This window comes from Cricetulus griseus, chromosome 7, assembly GCF_003668045.3.
Source record: "Cricetulus griseus strain 17A/GY chromosome 7, alternate assembly CriGri-PICRH-1.0, whole genome shotgun sequence".
NCBI lineage: Eukaryota > Metazoa > Chordata > Mammalia > Rodentia > Cricetidae > Cricetulus > Cricetulus griseus.
Window position 1 is genome coordinate 97727931 of NC_048600.1, and position 27422 is coordinate 97755352.

General features: G+C 38.7%; 1 protein-coding gene across 2 annotated transcripts in view; it reads right to left on the reverse strand.

Moving 5' to 3' along the window:
• Aatf (apoptosis antagonizing transcription factor) overlaps positions 1 to 27422 on the reverse strand; it is a 96450-nt gene that overhangs the window by 39230 nt on the left and 29798 nt on the right. Inside the window, exons 5-9 of one of the 2 annotated variants that reach the window (XM_027426415.2) lie at positions 12147 to 12261; positions 10557 to 10755; positions 9654 to 9818; positions 5263 to 5346; positions 4636 to 4813 (exon numbers count right to left, since the gene is read on the reverse strand). In XM_027426415.2, coding sequence (XP_027282216.1) covers positions 4724 to 4813; positions 5263 to 5346; positions 9654 to 9818; positions 10557 to 10755; positions 12147 to 12261 — 653 coding nt within the window. In that variant the 3' untranslated portion in view covers positions 4636 to 4723. Of the gene's footprint in view, positions 1 to 4635; positions 4814 to 5262; positions 5347 to 9653; positions 9819 to 10556; positions 10756 to 12146; positions 12262 to 27422 lie in introns of those variants that run through there. The other variant, XM_027426414.2, reaches the window with a different exon arrangement.

Here is a 27422-nt window from a genome sequence, read left to right on the forward strand (position 1 = left end):
GTATCAAAACTAGAAAGCTAATTTTTTCATTAGAATTGTTAACAGGAGTTTAATAAATCATTTGCCTTCTAAAGAAAAACATTACCAACATAATATTTCTTCCAGGCCTAAAAAAAAACTGAAGCTTAATTATTTACAAACTGAAAACCGTAAAGCTATAATTTTTTTTGTGGCTCGAGAATGAAATATTTAAAAAATAAAGGTACATCAAAAGAACAAAATCTGGTCTGGGCAACCTGGAGATTGAGGCTAATGTTTCCATTTGCTGTGTGATTTTTTTTTTTTAAAGGAGGTTACTTAACTTTTAAAAGTCTACTTCTAAGTCTTTCAGCTCTAAAACTGCTAAGACCAGGAGCTGGCAAGATGGTTCAGTGGTGAAGGTACTTGCTACCAAGCCCAACAACCTGAGTTCACATGTACAAATCTGAACTCAGCCACCTATGTGTGTGCACACTCACTCACACATACAAATAAGTAAATACACGAATAAATGTAATAAAGGAATCCTGATTGGTAGGATTAGGCCAGCAAGATGGCTCCGGAAGTAAAGATATCTGCCACCAAGTCAAGTCTAATGATCTGAATTTTATCCCTGGGACCCACATGGTGGGAAGAGAATTGACTCCTGTGAGCTGTCCTCTGACCTCCACACATGCACCATGCACATACACTCACAGAATACCTACACACAGATACAAAATAAAGAAACAATTGCAATAAAAATGTAAATGATGGAATTAAATTATGATCCAACCACTGATGAGGCTGAGGTAGGAGGACTGAGAGTCCAGGCTGGCCTACACAGTGAGGCTGTCTCAAAAAAATACCATTAGAGCCAGTGAAATGTCTCAGTGTTAGGTAAGGGCACTTGATGTCAAACTTAACTACCTGAGTTCTATCCCCAGAACTCACAAGGTAGAGAAAACTAACTGACTCCTGCAAGTTGCCTATATACATGCTGTAGTACACAAGCACACTTTCTAATAATAAATTAGTACTGTGGTAGCTCCCCCAGAGGCTTGGACACGTAAGCATTTGATTTGGTGAGGTTTCAGAGGCGCAGCATTATTAGAGGAAGCACCTCACTGGGGGAGGTCTTTGACAGTGTATAGCACTACTGTGCTTCCAGTTTGCTCTGCTCCATGCTTGGAATTCAGGATGTGGATGCTCAGTTTCCTGCTTGGCCTGCCGGCCTGCTGACCTGCCTGCTTTACATAATGGACTTCCTCTCTGGGGCCAGAGACCCAAATAAACACTTCCTTCTATAAGATGCTTTCAGTTAGGCCAGAGTGTTCTATCACGGCAACACAGAAAAAGAATTAATACAAATATGATAAATTTCAAAAAGTCATTTTAAAAAGCAAAATAAATAAAAATTAAGCTGGCATGGTGAAGCAGGCCTTCAATCCTAAACTCAGGAGACAGAGGAAGGAGGATCTCTCTGAGTTCCAGGCCAGCCTGACCTACAGAGTGAGCTCAAGATAGCCAGGACTACACAAAGAGAGCCTGCCTCAGATTAGGCAGGCAGGCAGGCAGGCAGGCAGGCAGGCAGGCAGGCAGACAGACAGACAGAGACGAAAAAACAAATGATTTATGAAACCCTTTAGTTCCCTCATTTTTGTATGTATAAATACAGATGGTGTATAAGTGTGTGCTTGTGTGTTTATACCTGTACCATTATTATTAAATAAAGTAGGCATGCTATTAAAGTTCAAGGACCATTAAGAAACAAAGAGTGGAAGTGAAAGTGAATATGTAAGGCAGGCTGACCCTATACGTCATTCTCAGTAGTTAGGGCACTTACACAGCTTCATAATACCTGAATTAACTAAGTAAGCCTTTAAATCCTCACAATGGAACATTAAAATTCAATGTGGCTATAATCTCTTCCTTACAAAATAAGGACCCAAAAAGGTAGGTAGGTAGATAGGTAGGTAGGTAGGTAGGTAGGTAGGTAGGTAGGTGTGTGTGTGTATGTAAGAGAGGGAGGGGGGACAGAGAGAAATGTATTATATACACCATCTACCTCATCCTCATGACCATATTTTAAAAAGACAAAAGAGAAAATAAAATAAAATAAACTCACAGGCCTATTGTAACACATTGTACCCCTTCTGAATGCAACACTTAGCTCAGGCTCACTACCCTGACAAATAAGGAAAGCACTTTATGAAGCCAATTTAATTGGGAAGTGACAGAAAACATACAGCCATTTTCTTTAGCCTTATCACTGAATTGGCTTCAGTTCCAATCTCTGGTAAATCCCACTCAACAGAAGAAATTAACCAGGTCAGCAGAACAGGTGCTACGCTGTGTCTGTCAAGGGCCTGGCATCACCACAATTACTTGCACACAATGAAGCAGTAATCTTTACAGATCATCTCTTCCAAGCAGCACATGGGGAGGGGGAGGAAAACTGAAGGGAGGAGATCAGGGGAGTAAAGGGGCAGTGAGTACAAGAGGAGTGAGAAGAAATGAGAAAAGGCAAGAAAAGAAAATGAATGTGCAGCTGCCTTGCAGCTCAGCAGATGTCAGGATGTGATGTACGAGGCTAGGATAAGCTGTCGTAGCCTGCTGCCAAAGAGTGGTAAGTGATTAAAGCTTGCACAGTTCTAAGCACCATATTTAGAATCTGTGGGGTTTCAAGACTTTGCACCCGTGCCTCGCTGTGCCGCCAGATGTTGGCAACTGGTCCAGTTCCTACTGAGTGTGCAAGGATGGCAGCAGTTGGTACAGAAGCAAAGCAATCTGGAATGCTTCCGGAGACGCTGTACATTAACAAGTGTCACCCATCATTCACCTTTACAGAAGGCTGAAACAACTCCAATTTGCTGCCACTTCCCTCTTGGGAAACAGCCAAGATAAAGTTGTGCCTGGCAGCCCCATTTGTTTCACTCAGGTGTTTCAGCTGCCTTACTGACCTCTATTAGTTTAAGTTTTAATTTAGATTAACCTCAGCACCCCAATTAACCAGCAAGGGGAAAAGCTAAGATGTGGCTAGTCATAACTCCGAAATCAGAATTTATTGAAGTTAAAATTATTAATTAGGATGAAGGACCAATCAAATAATGCTATTTCTTAAACAGATCTTCAGAATTAAAATAAATAAATAAATAAATAATGAGGGAAAACAAAGAAATAAGGGGAAAAATAATCTTCAAGACTCGATGATCTTCCCAGTAATGAATCAGCTTCTGTCTATAACTTCAGCAAATTCAGTTTACTTTCCTCAGGCTATTTAACTCACAATGCACTTTTATTCCAGCAATGTACACTTCAGTTAATGAGGACTAGAACATTTTTGATTGTCTCTCCTGATCTTACACAATTAGATAACATTAATATCCTGTGTCAAGACTCTCCAGAACGTTTCCTGTCCTTCTGACAAATGGGTTTAAGAAGAGGAGAAAAGGAAAAGAATCAAGACCCCTGACGGGAGCAGCTGAGGCCAACACTCTCTCCTTCATCCTCGATATACTTCACACTCACTTATGGCAATAATTTTATCACATATTAAGAATGATGGGGCTAGAGAGATGGCTCAACACAGTAAGAGCACTTGCTGCTTTTGCAGCAAACTGTGGTTTGATTCCTAGCACCCACACCAGGCAGCTCACAACCAACTGTAACTCTAGTTCCATGGGATCCAATACCCTATTCTGGACATGGGCACTGCATGCATATTGTAACTGTACACAAATATACAAATAATATTTTAAATAAATAAATAAAACATCCCTCTTTACATGGCAAGGGAGAGGCATTCCCAATACAGATCACACGTTCTTGTTTTACCTATAATTTTCCTAAGAGGTTTCTAACTTCATATGCAAAGTAAATCTATCATGACTAAGCCTTCAACAAGCTGTTGCAAATTCTCTGGCAAAAACGAACTAAAAATTAAAGTCTTATTTTAATAAGCAATGGTCCCAGTGAAAAACAGAAAAGCCATCACTGGTTAGGAGCATCTTCAACTTTCCACTAGGCAAAGAAACACATTTCATTAATAATATAATGCATCAAGAGACTCAAATATAAAGTTACTGTAGCCTTTTAGACTATCTCAAACATTTAGTTCATCTAACCAAGCACCAGGGTTACTAATATTGTCAGGAAAATTGGGGGAAATCTCCTGAAGAAGCACCAGGCAAGAATAGGTGGCACACCACTGTATCTCACTCAGTACATGGGAGGTAGAAGCAAACTGCAAGCTCAAGGCTAACACAGTGAGATGCTGTCTCAAAGAAAGTCAAAACAAATAAATAATTAAACAAGAAAATAAAAACTTGAGAACTGGACCATATGTCAATTTTTACCAATTATCTCTTTTAAAGTATTAGACAGACAAATGGAAAAAAATCAACAGTAGCATACATTTTATTTATTTATTTTATTTATTATTTATTTATATATACTAGTCTGATTTAAATACACACCAAAAAATTTCAATAAAGGGGCTAGAGAGGTGGCTCAGTGGTTAGCATCATTTACTGCTCTTGAAAAGGAGCTGGGATAAATTCCCAGCACCTACATGGAAGCTCATAACTGTTTACAACTCTAGTTCCAAGGAATCTGATATTCTCTCTTCTGGCCTCCTTGGGAACAAAGGACATTCAAGGTAAACAGACATACAAATAGGAAAATAAAAATAAATAAATCTTTATTTTAAACAAATCACAATAAAAAAGAAGACTGAATAAGGTTATAGAACCAGAAACGCAACTCAAGAACTCAAAGATCCCAGTTCTTGTCTAGCATGTACAAGTCTGAGTTTGCCGAATAGGTACAACGCTCTGGGTTTGATGGCTAGTACCTGGAGTGGAAGAAGAAAGTTAGACTGAACAGCTAGTGCGGCAGTACACATATGTGATCCTATCACTCAGGAGACTGAAGCAGTGCTGCCAGTTTGCAGCTGCCTTAGGCTGGTACATAGTTAAGACCCTTTTCTCAAAATCTGAAAACAAAAATAAATAAGAAGCACCCAGCAGAAGACAAGGAATAAATAATTGACTCAAAGAAGCTTAAACAGACAACTTAGACCAGAGCAGTGTCACTAAATAGCTGCAGCTGTTTTCATCTCAAAAAGAAAATGCAAAACCAACAATCCAGAATGACACCATTTAAGTCAATCCTGAATATAGGAGTTCTGACTCCTTTTTGACTCCAAAATAAGCCACCTTTTATTCAAAGAATGCTATCAGTGGACTTAAAATGAAAAACCTTGACTTGTTCTAAGAAAAGAAGAACGTGTAAAATTCATACCTGGTGGTAGAAGTCATCATCATCAAATATTTCTTCATCCAAGTCCTTCAGGTGAGCATTGGCAGGAACTTCAGGAACGATCTCCTATGTCAGTGGGGTGTAAAAGGGCATGAATCCCAACGATTCTGTCAAATCAACCTTGCTACTCAAAGTACTACGTCTAAATGTCAAAGCACATTCTCCTTAAGATATAAGTTCTTATAAGATAGAAGATCTCATGGGCTGGAGAGATGGCTCAGAGGTTAAGAGCACTGACTGCTCTTCCAGAGGACCTGAGTTCAGTTCCCAGCAACCACATGGTGGCTCACAACCATCTGTTATGAGATCTGGTGCCCTCTTCTGGTGTACAGATATACATGGAAGCAGAATGTTATGTTGTATGCATAATATATAAATAAAATCTTTTAAAAAAAGATTTTTTTATTTTATTCTCTCTCTCTCTCTCTCTCTCTCTCTCTCTCTCTCTCTCTCTCTCTCTCTCTCTCTCTCTCTCTCTCTCCACCCACCCATCCAGCTATCTATGTTTGGTTTCTCAAGACAGAGCTTCTCAGTGTAGCCCTGGCTGTCCTGGAACTCCTTCTATAGACCAGGCCGATTTTGAATGCAGAGTGCTATAATTTAAGGTATGGGCCACTAAACCCAGCAAAAACTATATTTTTTTTTAAATGAAAAAGAAAGTTCAAGAATAATCTGAGTACTATAGTGAGACCAGGTCTCAAAAAGGGTGGGAGGGAAGAAGAGTAACAGGCAGTGACAGAATAAAGAAGCATAAGTAGTCATGGAGATGCTTACACTCATTCTAACGAAATCCACACAAATTCAAGTTAGAAAATACTACCTTTCAGACAGGCAATATCCAGGACTTGGAAAACAGCTGGAGGGACTGGAATTATTAGGAGCCTTTTGGGAGGTAATTTGGCAACATCTATCAGGATATAATTTATTTTCTTTAACATTTTCACTTTTAAAAATTCATCCATACATTCATACAAATATTTAGAAATGTTTCCTATAGTTTGTTTCTAAAGCTGGAGACATCGGAAACATCAAGTTTGACTAAGTTATAGTTTATAGTCACACAATGATTTTTTTTTTTTTCAGGACAAGGTTTCTCTGTGTACCTCTGCTGTCCTGAACTTCTGTAGACCAGACTAAACACATGGGCCACTACCTCCCAACACAACATACAATGGACTTCTTTACAGACAGAAAAAAAATAAGGTAAATTTTCATGCTATGATAAAATATCTAGGATATAGTATATTTTAAAACTATAATTTTTTAATCGTGACATTTTGATTATTTGTTTAAAAGCACAGATAACAATTTGATTTTACAAAAGAACCCCTAAGGTGTTATAGGCAGTTAATGGCTGTTCAGGGGACGAGAGCCATATTCTTCAGTGCTAAATTGTCCTTGCTCAAGTAAATAATCCTCCACCCATGCTCATGCAGGCACTAATTAAATGCAGTGGGCTACGCCAGGCAGTGGTGGCACACACCTTAAATCCCAGAATTTGAAGGCAGAGGCAGGCAAATCTCAGTGAGTTCAAGACCAGCCTGGACATCCAGGACTATTACACAGAGAAACCATATCTTGGGGAAAAAGAAAAAAAAAAAAAAAAAAGCAGTGGGCCACAAACAAACAGAAAATGAAAGTAGGAGACTGGGAAGAAGGAAGAATTTAGAGGGAGGGGAAAGATGTGTGCGCGCACGCGTGTGTGCGTGTGTACGTGTGTGTGTGTGTGTGTGTGTGTGTGTGTGTGTGTGTGTGTGTGTGTGTGTGTAATGAAACTGGGGGGGGGGCTTTTTTTAATAATTTAAAAGGGGAGCAAGAGAGACAGCTGGGTGGTTAGGTGCATGCATTACTCTTCCAGAGGACTAGAGTTCAATTCCAGTGCCTCTGACCTGCACTCACATGCACATGCATGGGAGCAACACACACCTCTAAAAATAAAATAAATATTTTAAAAGGAAAATATATATATATATATATAATATGTGTTCATGTGGTATAGATGTTATATATATAATTATATATGATTATATATAAGTATGTATACCTACATATATAAATATGTATATAACCAGGCGTTGGTGGCACACGCCTTTAATCCCAGCTTTCGGGAGGCAGAGGCAGGTGGATCTCCGTGAGTTCGAGGCCAGCCTGGTCTCCAGAGCAAGTGCCAGGATAGGCTCCAAAGCCACAGAGAAACCCTGTCTCGAAAAACAAACAAAACAAAACAAAAATGTATATGTAATTTATATTTATAGGGGCTGGAGAGATGGCTCAGAGGTTAAGAGCACTGGCTGCTCTTTCAGAGGTCCTGAGTTCAATTCCCAGCAACCACATGGTAGCTCACAACCATCCGTTATGAGATCTGGTGCCCTCTTCTGGCATGAGACATATATGCAGACAGAAAGTTGTATACATAATAAATAAATAAATCTTGAAAAAATGTATATTTATATATGTCATATGCATAAAACTTATAGAAACAATATCATGATTGGAATTTTCAGAGTAGGAAAAAGTTTACATGATTTTTTAATTCTTATGAAATTAAAAAGTATTGAGTATATTTTTCAGTAATTAAAAACTAAAAATGTGTAACATGGAAGGGGAAAATTTCAGTCTTACCCACAGACAAATGACTACAAGGAGAGGGAGAATTGGCCTCTCAAGGGATAAGTTCCCTTACTGGTTATCCAATAAGAAGTGGACAGCCCTGAACCATACACACACAAATAACAAAAAAAGACTCAGCAAGTTGTATTTACATACTTGTGTACATATATACGTGAAAATAATAACTAAAGAAAAAGAGGCTGTCAATTTGAGAGTGGGGGGCATGGAAGAGGCTGGAAGGAGGAAAGGGAAGGGAAAAATAATGTAATTCTAATATTTTTTATTTCTTAAATTTATTTTTATTTCATGTGTGTTCATGTTTTGCCTGCACATATGTCTGTGTGATGTTGTCAAATCCCCTGAAACTGGAGTTATAAGTAGTTATGAGCTGCCATGTGGGTGCTGGGAATTGATCCCAGGTAGAACAGCCAGTGCTCTTAACCATTGAGCCATCTCTCCAGCCCCTTAATACTGTTTTAAAGAGATCTATAAACATAAAAAATATGAACTATAAAATTAAAATGTGGTGGGCTTAAGAGATGGCTTAGCAGTTAAAATCACTTGCTGCCCCCCCCAAAAAAAAGAACTGGCCAGGTGGTCAGCACTCGGGAGGCAGAGGCAGGCGAATCTCTGTGAGTTCTAGACCAGCCTGATCTACAGAGCTAGTTCCAGGACAGCCTCCAAAGCCACAGAGAAACCCTGTCTCAAAACACAAAATAAACAAAACAAAACAAAAAAAAGCACTTGCTGGCCAGGTAGTGGTGGTGCATGCCTTTAATCTCAGTACTTGGGCGGCAGAGGCAGGCAAATCTCTGTGAGTTCGAGACCAGTCTAGTCTATAAGAGCTAGTTACAAGACAGGTTCCAAAGCTACACAGAGAAACCCTGTCTGAAAAACCAAAAGAACAAACAAACAAACAAAAAAACCCCAAAACCCCAAATCACTTGCTGTTCTTACAGAGGATTCAGGTTCAGTTCCCAACACCCATATGATGGCTAACAGCCATCTGTTAACTCCAGTTCCAGAGGATCCAATATCCTCTTTTGGACTCCAAAAAACACGGGATACTCACAATGTGCACACAGCCATACATGGAGGTAAAAATATACATAAAAATATGTTTATACACATATAAACAAACAAAACAGGGATTAGCTGGGCAGTGGTGGCGCATGCCTTTAAACCCAGCACTTGGGAGGCAGAGACAAGTGGACTTCTTTTGAATTTGGGGCCAGCCTGGTCTACACAGTGAGTTCCAGGTCAGCCAGAACTATGTAGAGAGAAACTGTCTCAAAACTATCCCCCTCAAAAAGTCACCTCAAATAAAAATGTTTCCTTTTAAACAAAGCAATTTTAATATTCCACTCTCAGGTCCTTTTCAAGAGTATCCAAGGCAAACATTAAACAAATGTCCATGTTGTCATTTCTACACAGTAGCTTTGAAATTAAATCTTAAGGTCTGCAAGTGCAGGACAGTGGTAGAGGGTTTGCACAGCATCTGAGGCTCTGGGTTTGATCACCACCAATTCACAGAAACAACCACAACCAACCAAATCCCTTAAATCTTAAAAACTGGATTTTAAACATTTCTCTGCCAAACTCCTATATCAAATGCAAAAATCAGGAGATTTATAAAGCCTTATACTAACAATCCAACGAGCAGGGCTGCTTCCTTTCTTATTAACTTCTCCTAAGAGTTGATTCCACATTTAACTAGCCCCCAGAGACTGTTCCCGTAAACGCATGTGCCCCAGAGTTCTTACCGGTTCTCCTGGCAAACTCTCTGCTACAGGCACAGGGGCTGGCTCAGGTTTGCCAAGAATTTGGTAGATGGAGCGCTTGGTTTGTGTCCTTCGAAGCAATCTTTCTTTGTCCATCAGAATGTGATCAATCTGAGTCAATATAGAGCGTTCAAAGGCACTGAAACCCTGCAATGACATTAACCAGTGTCAGGGAATGCAGGTCAGTGCTAAAGGCAGCTGTGCTGGCTTCTCTTTCTGTGTCAGCAGAGAAAGAAAGCTGTCTTTTCAGGATGGTTTTCTGTTAAGAGCTAAGTATGTCAGTAGTTATAATTATTCTCATCACCTGAACCAGGTTTTCTTTCCAGAAAACATTCTAATGAAGTAAAAATCAAATGGTACAAATTTCAGTAGTAGAAGTAGTTCAGTAAATCTGAGAACAGAAATAATTGCTTACTATTACACTGCATAAATAAGCTATACTTTCTATTTCTTACAAATGCTTCAGCTGCCACAACATATCACAGACAGACACAGACACACACACTGTAATGGTTTGAATAGGTATGGCCCCCATAGACACATATATTTGAATGCTTGGCCTATACGGAGTGGCACTATTTGGAGGTGAGGCCTTGTGTCACTGTGGGGGTGGGCTTTGATGTTTCATATGCTCAAGCTATGTGTAGTGTGGGCCACAGTTGCTTCTGCTGCTTGCAGATCAAGATGTAAAACTTCCAATTCTTCTCCAGCACCATGTCTGCCTGCATGACATCATGCTCTCACTGTGATGATAATGAATAAACCTTTGAAACTGTAAACCAGCCCCAATTAAATGTTTTCCTTTGTAAGAGTCACCATGCACACACACACACACACACACACACACACACACACACACACACACACACACACACACACACACACCTTGCCCAGTTTTCCAGAAGCAAGCTTGGTTTTATCATGCCACTTCTGCAGTGTACGGTTCCTGTAGACAGTAAAATCAGCAAAGCGCTTTGCCATGAAGCTGGGATAGTTCTCCATCTCTAGCTTCCTCTTTGGTGGGGCTTTTCTTTGCTTCTTCTTCTCTGCTACTGGCTCATCATCTTCACTAGAAATCTCCTCACTAAAAAACCAGTAAGAACATCAAGTTCAATGTAAATATTACTTAAGTAACAGATTAGATTCACATCAAGTATTTAGCCCCTACCCATTATAATTATATTGTATCAGAAAGAGGAGGACAGCTTTTTGTATGTTTGAAAAGAATGTTCATGGTGCTACAGAGATGGCTCACTGATTAAGAACATTGGTTACCCTTCCTAAGAGCCTGAGTTTGATCCCCAGCACCCACATGATGGCTCACAAGTATCTGTAATTCCAGTGCTGGGCATTGCATATACACGGTGCACAGACATACATGTAGGCTAAACACCTATATACATAAAATAAAAATAAAGATTAAATTTTTTAAAGTTCATAAGGACAATCAAAGACTCATGGGAAATTTCAAATAAATATCAAAAGCACCTGGATTTAATTTTTTTTAATGGTAAGCACATTATAAAAAGAAATGAGGTTGTAAAACTATTACTAGAAATGTATATAAAGCAGGCACATACTGTTAAAACTTTAAAAATTAAACACATACTCACATTTCTGTGACTTTAAATTCAAAAATCAATAAGAGAAACACATTTCTATAACCAACTGCTAAGAAGAGGTGACTAATATTAACTGAACCAAATGAAGAGAAGCTGAGAAAAAAAAAAAAAACAACAACAACAACAACAAAAAAAAAACAGCACTAACCTGAAACAGTCAAAAACAGCAGAGGAAGTTCACAGACATTCCAAGCATGTGCAGGGCGTCACTCTTTTCATCACTTCCTAAGCAATCTGCCTAGTATTTATGTTGTGTAATTATAGGATTAAAAGCAATTCAGGGATGATATAAAGTCCACAGAATGATGTTCACAGAACTCAACATCTACAGATGTGGATATCCACGAAAGGTTTCAGAGCTATTCCCCCTTGGATACAGAGAGACAACTGCACATGTGATGAAAACCACTATTAAAATATACTATAGCCTCCAACTACTTAGCCAACTACACTCACTGTAGTACTGGTTCCAACACAGAAGTTGCTCAAGGAGATGGTTTTGACTGAGTCCATTGTATGGGCACAAAATATTTCATAACATTAAACTTTAATTTCTAAAATATGATTTTAATCTACTCATTATTATAGAACAAAAGAGAAGGCAAGTATTTTGCCTAAGGCTACAAAGATAAGCAGGCACAACAAAGTTAGAACCAACAGTGTAATCTCCATCATTCTGTTCTGACCAACAGTTAAATAATAAAAAAAAAAAAGGCTCTACTTTAACTATTTAACTATTATCAAATTCCATATCTATCTCTATGGGAAGGACATGACTTTCTTTTTCATACAGGATAGGAATCTGTCCAGACGAAAAGAAAATAAGCAAGACATGGTTCTGCTTCCTCCTTACCTCTCCGTTTTGGGTTTCATCCCATTTACTAGGTATCTAGTGTCTGGGTACTGGAAAAGCAACTCATCCTGAAGATCCACCAATGACCTTAACAATGCTTTAAGTGCTTTGTGACCTGGGATAGAAATAAAGCACAGAAAGGGGATAATTAGTCATTTACAACTCTCTACAGTGGCGGATGGCTGTCATTTCTGTTTCCTGAGCACTTCTGGCTGGGGAGAATGCAGGGACAGAGGCAGGAGACAGTCAGTGCTCTCTGAAATCATCACAGTGTCTGTCTCACAGGGTAGTAAGGAACAAGCAAGAAAACATGTGGAAGGTGCTTAGAAATGTGTCTTCAGTGGCCAGTTCTGAAAGTCATTAACTTCAACAACCTTCTTGCCTGTTATCATAACTGATATAATTTCCCCTTAATACCAAGTTCCTTGGGTATATCTTACAGGCTACCCACAGATCTTGGGTGTTACCTCTGTCAAGCAATTCCTTCCCAAAGTCATCTCCCCCACCCCCACCAGATCTCATCTGCCTCTGATATGTATAAGCTGCAAATCAGTCTCTCAATCTCCAAACATATCCTACAGAAAATCTCTGTTCATATACAAAACCTGAGTTAGGGGACTGGGGACATAGCTCAGTGGGTAAAGCATTTGCTGTGTAAGCATGAGGACCAGGGTTCAGATTTCAGACTTACATAAATGCCAGGCAAGCATGGTGGCTCACCAGGAATCCTAGCTCTTGGAAAGCTGAGATGGAATCTATAGAACAAGCTAGCCAATTAGACTAGCCAGTCTTAAATGAGAAGAGTCCCTGCCTCTTGTGAATATGGTGGAGAACAACTGAGGAAAACACCTACCTGATGTTTGCCTCTGGTTTCCACATGCACAAGCATACATGTGCACCCATACACAAGAACTTGTATACACACATGAATGCACACCATGCACAGACAAAAACCAAAACCAACCAAACAAAAAAAACCAAATTAATAATTTCTAACTTGCAGTACTTAACTATACACTAATTTATACATGGACAGAATTTGGGAGGCTCAGGTACCAGGCCATTTGAGACTACATAGCAAAGATCCTACAGGAGGAATGGGTTTACTCAATAGAGACAATATTTTCAGTTGATTCTTACATTCAATAGGATGCATCTGTAATACAGTTGGTCAGGATTAGATAGGGCTAAGAACTTAAAATAAAATCTAGGGCTGTGACTCAGATGGCAGACTGACTGCCTACATTCACAAGGGCTCTGGGCTTGATACTCAGCACCATCTAAATTAGAAACGGTGACACACTACAATCCTAGAACTCAGGAGGTAGAGGCAGGAGGATCAGAAGTTCAAAGTCATCCTCTGTACTACAAAGAGAATTTGAAGTGAGCCTGGGCTAGAGACTTTGTTTTAAACAAACCAAAAACATTAAATACTGGACCTTTGCTGGGCATGGTGTCAAACACCTTGATTCTCAGTATTTGGGAGAAGAGGCAGCTGGGTCTCTGTGAGTTTGAGGACAGCCTGATCTACACAGTGAGTCCCAGTACAGTCAGGGCTACACAGAGAAACCCTGTCGCAAACAACAACAATCCCAGATCCCTGAGACCTCAACTCTTGTCTTCTCTATTAGAATACCCCTAATAAAGAGTTCGCCAAATATCTATAACCAAAATTTATTTGTTGAGAGCACTCAGATTTCTCTATGATAACCAAATTCCCACATCTTCAGTAACTGCCAGACAATCTCTGCCTTAATACCCTACCACAATTCAAACCTGCCATCTATCTCAGAAATAGAACTTTCTTCCACCTAGTATTTCCCCTTTGACTCTATCCCCCCCACCCCCCAGCACTGTTCCCACATGTCACTGATATTTGGGTGCCTGTAACTCTATACACACAATTGGCTATGAATTCCCATGTTTGCCACTCATATTGTCACTAATAAATGTTCATCTCTGGCCATGGTTCAGTAACTTCTTTCCTCTTTTTTTAAACTATAATCGCACAAGCACCCCTATTTTCATCCAACAACCTTTGCAGTTACTCCACACTAACTTCAACACACACAAACTTTTACCAAGTGATTTTGTTTTCTTTAGTCTTATTCTATGTTTCTTTCTGGTCTCCTTCCACCCACCCAGCAAATGTAGCCTTTTAAAATTTTCTATCCCAGCCAATTCATCAATGGGGTTCCACCAACACATGTTAAACAATAGCTCCATCCATGTCATTCTATTTTAACATATGGCTAAGTGGCTAAGCAACTTGAAAAAGCCTTCCCAGACTAGCCAGAAGGAACTCCATGACCCAAAACAACTTTATATGACTTTAAATTATCTGCATATAAAGTCATATGAATGCAATTTCCCTATTGAGATGAGATTCTTGATTATATCTTTTATAAATTCTATAATCCTTTCATAACAAGGGTATATTCATGCCACTTGAAAGAATTTACAAATACATAAGTATTTTCTTTAAGAAAAAAAAAGTCTTATGTCCTAGATCAATTATCAACTGGTTATACTCTGTCTCTAGAAACAAAATAAAACAAAAATGAAAGTTTTCTACCACAGAGATGAAGAACAAAAATAAGTCTGAGCTTTAATCCCAGCACTAGGGAGGCAGAGATGGATTTCTGTGAGTTTGAGGCCAGCCTTGTCTACAAGAGCGAGTGCCAGGGTAGTCTCCAAAGCTACACAGAGAAAATCTGTCTCAAAAAACCAAAAGTATAAAATAAAATAAAAATAAATAAAATAAAATAAATAAAAATAAATCAGAGCCAGAAATGGTAGCTCATACATATACTCAGACCACGCAGGAGGATGAGTCAGGGGATCACAAGTCAAGACTGATCTGCAAGCACAGTGGGCTAGCAGTTCATAAAAAGAAGCAGATAAGACTCTTATACAGAGCCATTTTTCTGTAAGTCAGCTTTTGGGAAATGGATAGAGACAAAATGAGTAAAATAAAACAAATTCTACTATAAAATGAGCAGTAGCATAAAAAAGGATATGGATATAATGATTTTAAAGACAAAAATAACTTACTAGGAAAACACTCAGTGTTGTGATTTAAGAAAAGCGGTGCTCGAGAGAAAGATGCCATGAGACAGGGTTCAAGCAGAGGGGTTTTAAATTAGGGAAAGGGATCATAAAAAAGGGAAAGGGGGGGGAGACTGGCCTCTGGAAAAGGAACAGCAGGAGAGAGGAGAGAGGAGAGAGGAAAGAGGGGGAGAAAGAGTGAAGGGGGAGGAGAGAGAGGGAGAGGGAGAAGGGGAGAGAGAGAGAGCATGGAACAGAGAGAGAGAGAGAAAGAAAGAGAAAAAGGATGGGAAGTGGGCAGGGCCCTTTTAAAAGGAACATAGTAGAATATGCACAGGAGTGGCTGCAGCTGAGGGGATGTTCTGTCAGAACCCCAAGGACAGAATCCCAAGGACAGGTCAGTACAGATGCCTGAATACTAACACTCAGAAAGGAGCCCATGAAAACAGAGATGGGTAGGGAAAATATATTTTGCTTCAGCACTGTTTTACCTTTTTTTCCAGAAGTAGGTTTGGTATAGTTTTTGTAGGATAAGGCATGTATGTGGGCACTCATGCAATCATGGAAGTGTGTTTTTTTTGTTTTTTGTTTTTTCCCTGTGCCAAAAATTAAGTCTGCAGGCCTGGAAAGATGGCTCAGAGGTTAAGAGCACTGACTACTCTTCCAAAGGTCCTGAATTCGATACCCAGCAACCACATGGTGACTCACAAACATCTGTAATGAGATCTGGTGCCCTCTTCTGGTGTGCAAGCATGCATGCATGCATAACATTATACACACATCATCTACATTTTCATCATCATCATCATCATCATCATCATCATCATCATCATCATAATCATGATTAAGTCCTAGGGCTTCACTCACGGCTACGCAAGTATACCACCAATGAGCTGCATCCTTAACCCAAAGAGTTAACTTGCAAGAGAGAAATCCTACTTTCCAAAGTGAAACCACAAATTCACGTTGTTTCTGAAAAACTGATTCAGGTGAAATCATGAATTTTGCAGGTAAATGGGTAGAACTAAAGAAGATCATATTGACTGAAGTACCCCAGACCCAGAAAGACAAGTGTCACATGTTCTCTCTCATCTTCCTAGCTCCAAATCTTTAGATGTGAGTACAGACCCTGGAGTAACTGCAAAAATCAGGAAAGTAAAAAGGGGCCATTGCCAGGGCGAGGGGGAGGAAAACAATAGAAAATACCAGGGTACAAATTAGGGAAATGGTAACAAAGTAGGGACTTAAGTTAAAGGAGGGAGAGGGATATAAATACAGAAGGAAGGAGGAGGGCAAAATAATAGTAAGGATGTCTGATAAAGTATTAAGGAATCATATTATTAACTATTTACCTAAAAAAAAATTTAATACCTGTAAGTCCAAATATAAATACACATATATAATTTGAAATAAACTTTCTCATCTGGGTTCACAATCTTCCCCTCCTCCAACAACAACAACAACAACAACAAAAAACCCAGGCATGAGAAGCCTTCCTTTGAGTTGTTGTTCAGGATTGTCCAAGAGACACCCAAAACATACAGACTACTGCTACTCCTCTTGGTTACCCCTACCCGACCCAGGCGGAAGGTTAAGAACCTATTGCTGAAGACATTATGCACTTCTGATACTGGAAACCTAGCAAACTACCCATGGCCAGTAAAGTCATGATCGATCTTGAAGGAGAACCTAAAATTATCAATTTACAAACAAGCATAATCCCTAACTACTCTCTAAACATTTATTTGTCTTTACTCCTCACCCCTCATCAAGGAAATTTCTCTTTACAACAGAGACCATTATAGAAAATCACAACCAATCAAAATTCAGAGCTGTGGAGCACAGTCCTAAAGGATGCTTTTACAAATTCCTAAATCTAAAGCTTAGGGAACAAACATTATGGAGGAGAGAACAGAAAGACTGTAAGAGCCAGAATAATAGGGAGTTTGCTGTGAGATTATGTCTCCTAGTAATGTCAGAAACTACACCCATAAACTCTCACCAATATGACTGCCTAATCATGAGAAGAACAAGTTCACTGAAAGACATGTCAAAGAGGACCAAGGAAAGCCTATGAGGCCTTATCCCTCCTGTACAAAGAACTACAGGCAAATAAGGAATGCTGAGAGCCGAAGAAGTCTTCAGAGAATAGCACACCAACTGGTTATCCAATAACAAATGGCCAACCCTGAAAACATACATAAATACATATATACAACAATATACAGACTGAGAAGCTAATATTTAACTATATATACGTATATACACACATATCTGCATGTAACAATAATTAATGAAAAAAGAGGCCATACATTTGAAAGTGAGCAAGGAGAAGTAGGTCTATGAAAGGGTTTGGAAGGAGAAAAGGAAGGGAGAAATGATGTAATTACATTGTAAATTGGTAGTTGTAGGTTCTTAAAGAAAAAAAAAATTCCTTGGACCAACTCAACACTGAGAAAATAAAAATGAAGAAACAAGTGAGGTGTGGTAGTGCCTGCCTGTAAGCATAGTACTTCTGAGATTGAAGCAGGAAGATCACAGTTTAAGAACAGCCTGGGCTAACACAGCAAAACCCGGTGTTGTGGAGACAGATGAACAGATCACTACACTAAACCTTGAAAATATTGGGTTAAGTAGAATGTGCTAGCTGTATAAAAGAAATGTAACTCCACTAATGTGAGGGAACTAAAATACTGCAATTCATACAGAGAGGAAATGGAGAATTAATGTTTAACAGTACAATTTAGGGTGAGAACGTGTTCTGGAGACAATGGTAGGTAATGGTATGTACCATATAAATGCACTCAAAGACACTGAACTGCACACTTAAAATGGTTTAGTAAAGGTAGGTTTACATAAAAAATAGTTAAGGCCTTGGCTTCAAACCAGCACCACCATCCAAAACAGCCAACCAACAAAACAAACAAACAAAAACCTAAAAAACAATGACTTAAAGCCCAAAACCACAGTACTGTAAATAATCCTAACATTCTAGTCCATCTTTGTAGGGAAAAAATACTTAACAATATTTCAAACTGAGTTTATTCAAAAAGATGAGGAAAACTGGAATATTATTTAGACTTTAAAAGGAAGCAAAGTATGGCAAATGTTTTAATACAGATGACCCTTGGTGATCCCTAAGTAAATCAGCCAATAAGAAACAAACAAAAAGTATAATCCATTTACATTAAAATCAGTGAGAAACCAACCAGTGGTGGCTCACACCTGCAGTCCCAGCACTCAGGAGACGGAGGCTGGCAGATCTCTGGGTTCAAGGTCAGCCAGGACTACATAGTGAGTTCCAGGATAGTCAGGGCTACATCGAGAAACCCAATCTCAAAAAAAAAAAAAAAAAAAAAAAAAAAAAACAGAGAGAGAGAGAGAGAGAGAGAGAGAGAGAGAGAGAGAGAGAGATCACATTCGAGCAAGCACCGGGCATGACGGTGGCACACACCTCTAATCTCAGCAGTTAGGAGGCAGAGGCAGGTAGATCTCTGAGATTAAGGTCAGTCTGGTCTACAAGGTGAGTTACAGGGTATCCAGTGCTATGTAGAGACATCTTGTCTCACCCCATCCCCAAAATAGGTAAATAAAAATAAAATCAGTGGATCGAGAAGAGAATGGCTATTGTCAGAAGTTTCAGGAGAAGAAGGAAATGAAGACTTATTTAGTGGGCACAGATGAAAAAGTTCTATAGAGATGGCAAAGGCGTGGTTTGTTTATTTTGCACTGAGACAGTGTATCACTATGCAACCCAGACTGGCCCCAAACTTGTGATCCTCTGCCTCCCAAATGCTAGAATTATTAGCCTGGGCCATCACAATCAAAATTCTAGTAAATCATATCAAATGCTAGTGAACTATACATTAAGAATGGTAAAATAAGGCGCTAGCAAAATGGCTCAGCGATTAAGAGATGGCTCAGCCGTTAAGAGCAGCCACTGCTTTCCCAGAGGACCTGGGTTCAATTCCCAGCACCCACATGGCAGCTCACAACTGTCTGTAACTCTAAGATCTGACACCCTCACACAGACATGCATGCAGGCAGAACACCAACGCACATAAGGGCAGAAAGACACTTAAGGAAATGCTCAACATCCGTAGTCATCAGGGAAATCCATATCAAACCACTCTGAGATTCCATCTTATACCAGTCAATGGCTAAGATTAAAAACACCAATGACAGTTTATGCTGAAGAGGATGTGGAGAAAAGGGAACAGTCCTTCATTGCTGGTGACAACAAACTTGTACAGCCGCTGTGGAAATCAGTATGGCGATTTCTCAGAAAATTAGGGATCAACCTACCTCAAGACCCTGCAATACCACTGTTGGGCATATACCTAAAGGAGGCACATTCACACCACAAGGACATTTGCTCAACTATGTTCATAGCAACATTATTTTTAATAGCCAGATCCTGGAAACAGCCTAGATGTCCCTCAATTGAAGAATGGATAAAGAAAATGTGGTATATTTACACAATAGAGTACTACTCAGCAGTAAGAAACAATGATATCCTAAAATTTGAAGGCAAATGGGCAGAACTAGAAAAAAATATCCTAAGTGTGGTAACTCAAAACCAAAAAGACAAATATAGTATGTACTCACTCATAAATGGATACCAGACATAAAGCAAAAGATACCCAGCCTACAATCCATAACCCCAGAGAAGCTTGAACCCTCTTCCAGAAACAGATGGAAGCAGAAATCCACAACTAACCAATGGGCCAAGCTCCTGGAATACAATCGAAGTGAGAAAGGAGCGATAATATGAACAAAGGAGTCCAGATCATCATGGGGAAACCTACAGAACCAGCTGGCCTGAGCTAGTGAGAGATCACTAACTCAGGTCTGACAAATGGGGAACCTGCATAAGACCAACTAGACTCCCTTAATTTAAGTGACAATGGTGGGACCCACATAGTAGAAGGAGAGAAATGTCTCTTGTAAGAGGTCCTCTGATCTGAACACACATGAGCACAGCATCCACACCAACACCCCCTCATTTATAGATAAAGAAATGGCCGGGAGTTGGTGGTGCACGCCTTTAATCCCAGCACTCGGGAGGCAGAGGCAGGCAGATCTCTGTGAGTTCAAGATCAGCCTGGTCTACAAGAGCTAGTTCCAGGACAGCCTCCAAAGCCACAGACAAATCCTGTCTCGAAAAACCAAAAAAAAAAAAAAAAGAAAGAAAGAAAAAGAAACAGCATTTAAAACCTACAGAGACAATGGAGAAATTCTTTGCTGAAGGTGAGAGACTTCCTCAAAGCCACAGTTAACAAGAGTAAAGAATCTAAAAACTCAAATCCAACAGTGAATTCTTTAAATTCTTCCCAGGCAAAACAAATAAATACTCTCTTTATTATTCATATAGGACTGAATTCTATTTGTCCAATACTATGAATAATAGATAGACTGAAATCAACAGTTTCTAATTCACCTCTAATTTTTCTGCCAATGATTAGAGTTAAAAAGTTTAGAGAAGCAGTCAAGACTCAATGCTCAAATTCTCTTGGCATATGGCCACAAAACAAATGGAGACTGTCAAGGATATCTGTGTTTAGTTTGCCCCACATGGTCCATTTTCCAGAAGCCTTTCCCTTAAGAGGAGATTAAGAAGGGCATATGCTTCCCAACACTAGCAAGACTCAATATAAGCATGTGACTACCATCGTTAGGAAACAGCACTTTACTGAGAGTCCAGAGCCTGGATTCTGTTACTAACTAGTCATGGTATGCTGAGTGGACCAATTTAATCTCTTTGAGCCTCAATTTTTTTACCTATGAAGTGTAGGCAATTCTTTCTGGTTGATCTTATAAAAATTAGGTAAAAACAACAGATTACTGTCAACTGACATATTTTGAATATTTTTCTAAAAGCTTTAGAAATAGAAGGTCTGTTACTTCAAAACCATCATCTCCCACATGCTAAAATCTTTTCAGAGCTGCATGTGTTGAGCTACAGCACTAAGATTGGATTGGATTGAACTGGTATTCACTGATCCTGACATTCACTACTCATTTGCAAGCATTTCTAAACGTAAAATGTCACCAGTCTCCTATCCTCTTCACCCAACAAGTTTACTTTTCCCAATTCATTTAGATTGCCCAACACTAACAAAACTGTAGGCACAGAATCAGTTCGGACATGTGCTAATAAGATTATAAACTAGTAAGTACATTTTTAGCAGTGGAAGGAGGAGAAATGAGAAGGGTGTGAATTGGTAAAGTAAAATGAGACTTGCCTTTCTACTTTTTAAGTGTCTATACAGTTACTGTAAATAAATACGCAAACAAACAACTATCTACATCCAAATACAAGCTCTCTCTCATCACCCCAGACAGATGCACTGAACTGGAATTTGCAAATTATGAGAGTGTCATTTCTTTTTTTTTCCTCCATCAAAAGTAACTCCAGAACTAGAGCTAAAGTACAGGTCAAAATGACACAGGAAAGACTGGCCGAGAACAATACTTTTCATTCAAATCCACACAAGCCTGCCACTTGCACTAGTCATCCCCAGCAATTAATCCCCCAAGAAAGACGTTTGATTAAATCTTTTCAAGCAAATCCTTTGCTTTGCTTTTGTTAGTTCACTTCTTGTCAACATCTATTAAAATATGCCTTTAATTCTCCCACAATCTTAAAAAACACCGATTCCACTGTCTTCAACTTTAATCAACTGTATGGCCAGCATTTTTCATTTCATAATAATGTGCTGCTTGGAATTCAAGAGGCAGGCTCAGCATCAATCATCTGGTAAGAATTTTTCCACTGCAATAAATATGCAAATGAGGAGAGCCAGTCAGTCGTATTTCAGGCCCGACTTGCTAGTGTTTTAAAAAAGACACAAATTTATTAATTGCCGGTGGCCAGAGGAATCCTATTACTTTGGGCATTGATTACAAAGCTGTGTGAGTGATTATTGTGCAACTCGCGGGCTACCCAGGCATGAGGAAAAATTATTAAAGCAAGGCAGAGATTATCAACTCAGAATAACAATAAGCCTTAACATTTAGGCCCTAACTTCTTCAACAAAGAATTACGTGAAGGCTCCACTGTATCATAATTCTGAATTCTGTCAGTATTACTGTTTGGCCTTGTTCTATATTCCCCAAGCAGAATGGCATTACCAGTAAGAAAGAGGACTGCAGGTTACAATTCCTCAACAACCACCTTTTGGATGAATGGCTATCATTTCCAATGTATGTCCAACTAGGATTTGTATATTTTCATGTAAGGGTGCAGATATTCAGGTGTGTGCATTCTTATATGCACAGATTTAGACGGATAGGCTGCAATGGCAGGGGCTGTAGCCCTGACTGGACAGTGCAGGGAGAGGGGCACTCCTGTGCTGGCTATTTCTGTGGACCAAAAGAACAATTTTCTTAATGGTATAAAAATAACAAGAAGAATAACTTTTCCAAGCAGAGTATGGGGACTTATATTCTAAAATCATGAAGGCTAAGCCATAAGCAGACTTGGGTTTTCACACCTCGGAGGGCATGGTTGTAGAAGACGTGCAGTCTATGGAAGAGTCCATGGAGAAAACAGCTTGATGGGCTAATTCAGAATGCAAAGTGTTTTTGTGAGAAACATTCAACTCAAGATATATTAAATAAAATAAGAAAGAGGACTCAGTGGACAAAACTTATTTTTTTTTCTGTTTAAGTGAATGATGTGGGGAATTGGGGAAGTGAGTAGAAGTTGAAATAAGGGAGAAATGAAGAGACACATGGTGAAATATATGCTGGGTGAGCCCCTGTGCAGAAAGAAACAAAAAAGAAAAAAACCTCAACATTTTACATTACTGCCACACTAAGTAACATGATAAATAGAGTGTATTTGAGTTCTGTGGAGGGACATCCCACTCAAGCTGTAATTTCTGACCAGGCATGAATTTATAAGGAAGAAAAAGGAACTGCAGAATTTCTTAGGTTTCCCTGAATACTCTCTCAAATACCTTGATGAAGTGTCAATAAATCCTTAAAAAGCCCTATAGGACACAGCAATCTAACTGATCAATGTACTTCCAGAATCTGCGACAGTTACCTTCCTGCACAGGTCCTAGACAGTCTACATCGACTGCTCTTGAGTACTTTCTCAAGACGGAAAATTCATTTCTGCCCCCCTTTAAATAGAAAGAGTAAATATTCAGAATACAAGGTACTTAAAATCGAAGTTTATTTACAAGTGATTATTTAAACTGCCTAGCAGCAGTTACACCCAGGAAGAGTGGGGATACTATCATTTGTACTGGATATGCTTTTGAACTGTTTGAATATTTTATAAGCATATATTACTTTCATAATTTAAAATTTTATTAAAATTTAAAGTAAACTGCGAAGTGAGGAAAGTTATTAAAAATAAAATTAGAAGCAAACCTACACAAGCCTCTCTTGATTCACGTACAACAGTCTGAGAAGTCCACCAGTCTAGTGGACATTGGGACTTCTGCTTCTAAAAAAAGGATGACTCTTTCCTATTGTAAAACTGAGCCTGACTAAACTCTCAAAATCCTATGGGTATATAAATAAATCCAATGAAAAGGGGAACTTGAAAAGTACCTTTCTGAAACATCAGAATTTCATGTGGAATTAGTCCCTCTTCTCTCAGGGTCATTTCTATTATTGATAGAATCACAATGCATTAGAACTTGGATTTTAAGTGCCTTGTATTCTGAATATTTACTCTTTCTATATAAAGAGGGGGAAATGAATTTTCCTTTTTGGGAAATTTCTTTTACTTTCTATCCCCTCCCCTCAAACCCCCAACCTGGCCACGATGGTTTTTCAAGACAGGATTTCTCTGTGTAGCCCTGCTGTCCTGGAACTCTCTCTGTAGGTCAGGCTGGCCTTGAACTCAGAGATCCACCTGTCTCTACCTCCCAGTGATGTCTCATTTCAATACGTTCAAGCTGATTCAGGTCAGAGGCATAACACATCACCTTGACCAGAATGAATTCCTATGAATGTTTTTATTTTGAAAAGCCAATGGCAAAATATCTGACCCACACTATTATCTCTAAATCTAAATGCAAGCAAAAGATGAATTCTTGAGGATGACCATAAACTTTTGATCCTCCTGCTTCAACTTCCAGAGTACTGGGATTACAGGTCTGCAGTAGCATATCCATGTTGTGCTGGGAACTGGCCTAGGGCTTTTGGCATAAAATAGGAACATTGTCATGAAGACTTGGTAATTGTTATTTAGCGCTTACTAAACTGAGCCTTAAAAACCAAAAAAAATCTCAGTTGTGTTTCTTTTAGGTTATTTTGAGAGATTTTGAACTCCTGATCCTTCTAACTAATGCTGGAATCACAGACAGGCACCCAGCTTCTTAATCTTCTACACACATAACTTTTATGTTAAATCCAAGCTATAAATAACTTTACATATAGCCTAATATTTATTCACATAGTCTTTTCAAGAAGAAACAAATACTGTGGCAAGAAGCTTATATACCCTAAGAAAAGACTCCACTAACACATTTAAATCTTTCCAGTAACCCTTTGGAGGCAGGTGCTGTTATTCTATCTCCATTTTATAGATGAAAAAAACATTACTATGAGCTGTAAAAAAAACTTGTGGATTATGTAGCAAAACTACATGGAGAACAACGTACAATCAAATTTTCAGTTACTAAATTGCTGGGGGAATGACTCAGTTGTACAGCACTTGTCTAGCATGCATAAGGACCCTAGCTTAATATCTGGCACAGGTTAAACAAACAAATAAATAAACAATTATTTTAGTTATTTTATGAGACTGTGTGACTTCTCTTAATATTACACATTCTAATTTCCCTACAAATTCTTCTTTAAAGCTAACTAGTATTTCATTTTATATAAAAATATAAAATTCAATGTGAAGCTCCACAACTTCCATTCTGAATGGTCACCCTAACTACACAGAAATTCCCTGAATTGTAAAGTCTTCGGGTCTGATTAATTTCAGTGTGTGATTTCTTTTCAGCAGCATTTTTATAATAAATTTTAAAATCATAATAATTCCCAAAAAAACTTTAAAATTAATTTAATTACGTGTATATAGGGGAAATATATATGAGTGTGGATAGGTACCCTTTGGGGCCAAAAGAGGGCATCACAGATCCTTGAGCTAGAGTTACAGGCAACTGTAAGCCAGCATTAGTGCTGTAAACCCAACCTGGGTCCTCTGGAAAAGCAGGAAGCATTCTTAAACACTGAGCCACCTTCCCAACTCCCAAGATCTCTCTTCAATTGCTAAAAAGTGGTAAAATCTTCCTTTTCAATACCACCACTCAATAAGAAAAATATTAATCCAAATTTGGTTCTCACAATTGAAAAAACAATGTAGGAAAATTAAAGAAAGTCTTAACAAAGTCTGGCTAAGAGGAGATAAAGGAACACGTGTATTCTGTAAGGACAGTTTTAAGGAATGGATTAATAAGTCTCAAAATTCAAATGGCCAAAGATGCTTACATTTACACTTAAAAAAAAGTTTATTACAAGACTTAAAAAATGTAAAGCTATGTGATAAATGACATCTAATACCATGTTATCTTTAATCAATTTCTTGATCTGGAGATAAAGCCCAGACGTATAATACCTGCCTAGAATGTACAAGGCCCTGGGTGAAATCCACAATACTGGAAAAATATACACATACATTTAATAAAATACAATATTTTTCTGACAATTCTTGATGTTGTCAAGAATTTAAGGAAAGGTCTCCTTTCACAACAGATAAGAAAGAGTTTAATTAGCTCTGCACATCCAGAAAGCAGTCAGGCAAAATGCATCAGAATTATGCACATTTATGTTTCCTTCCACAGCTAGAAATTAATCAGAAAGTAACAGGTTTCAAAGCAAAGAGATAGTACAAAAAGTATTTCTATCATTGTTTATAATAGGTTTAAAAAAACTCACAAATATCTTTGTTGTCTATTTGTAAGAAACTGCTTAGATTAATTTTATTTTAAACAGAAAAGTTCTTGGGCAACCGTTAGAAAAAGTAAGTATAAATTGAGCTTGGTTTAAATAAACCAAATCATTAAAAAAAAAAATAAAGCAATCTAAATATGGAATGGGCATGTTTCAAAATTACTGGGACTATTAACTTGCTTTGCTGATTGCATAAGAAATGTCCTCATTTTTAGAGTCATGTATTTAAATATTTACAGGCAACATGATTATTAACAAATTATTTCAATAAGAACCCTGGAATTGTCCTGGCTATTCTGGAACTCACCCCATAGACCAGGCTGGCCTTGAACTCATAAGAGATCCAACTGCCTCTGCCTCCAAGGTGCTGGGATTAAAGGCTTCCACTACCACTGCTCAGCCACCTCTGACTTTTTAAAAGAGCAATTAAGATCAAATGAAGAAAGATTTGGCAGAGTACAGCATGCCTGTAATCCAAGAACTCAAGAAGCTAAGGCAGTCACAAACTTGAGGCCAGCATGAGCTGTATAACAAGTACCAAGTTAGCAAGACTCAAAACAAACAAACAAACATCTCCAAGAACATAAAGAGATGGGGTTGGAGATATGGCTCAATGATCAAGAGCACTGGCTGTTCTTCCAGAAGATATGAGTTCAATTCCCAGCACCCATATAGAGGCTCACAATTGTCTATGACCAGTTCTAGGGGATCTGACATTATCTTCTGGCCTCCGTGGCCACCAGGCACACAAGTGATACACTGACATACATGGAGACAAAACACCTATACATATAAAATTTAATTAAAATAAAAGAAGAATAGGCCAGATGTGTTGATTCACACCTTTAATCCCAGCACTTGGGAGACAGGGGAAGGTGGATCTCTGTTAAGTTTGAGGCCAGCCTGGTCTACATAGTGAGTTCACAGCCAGAGCTACATGGAAAAACACTCTCAAAAAAAAAAAAAAAATCCAATCTGTCTGTCTGTCTGTCTGTCTATCTATCTATCTATCTATCTTTCTATCTATCTATCTATCTATCTGGGGTAGTCTTCTTCTAAGGTAAACTTACTTCTCCGTATCAATTTAAAAAATCTAGCAAAAAGAAGAAACAGATTAAAATAAAATATCAAACTAGGTACCTGTGTGGTGGTATATATACATATTAGTTTCAGTACTTGGGATGGCTAATGTGAGAGGATCCTGAGTTCAAAGTCAACTTAGGCCTCAAAGTAAGAGACTGTCCCTAAGGGAAGGGGAGGGGAAGGGAGGAGTGGGGAGAGAAGGGAAGGGGCAGGGAGAGA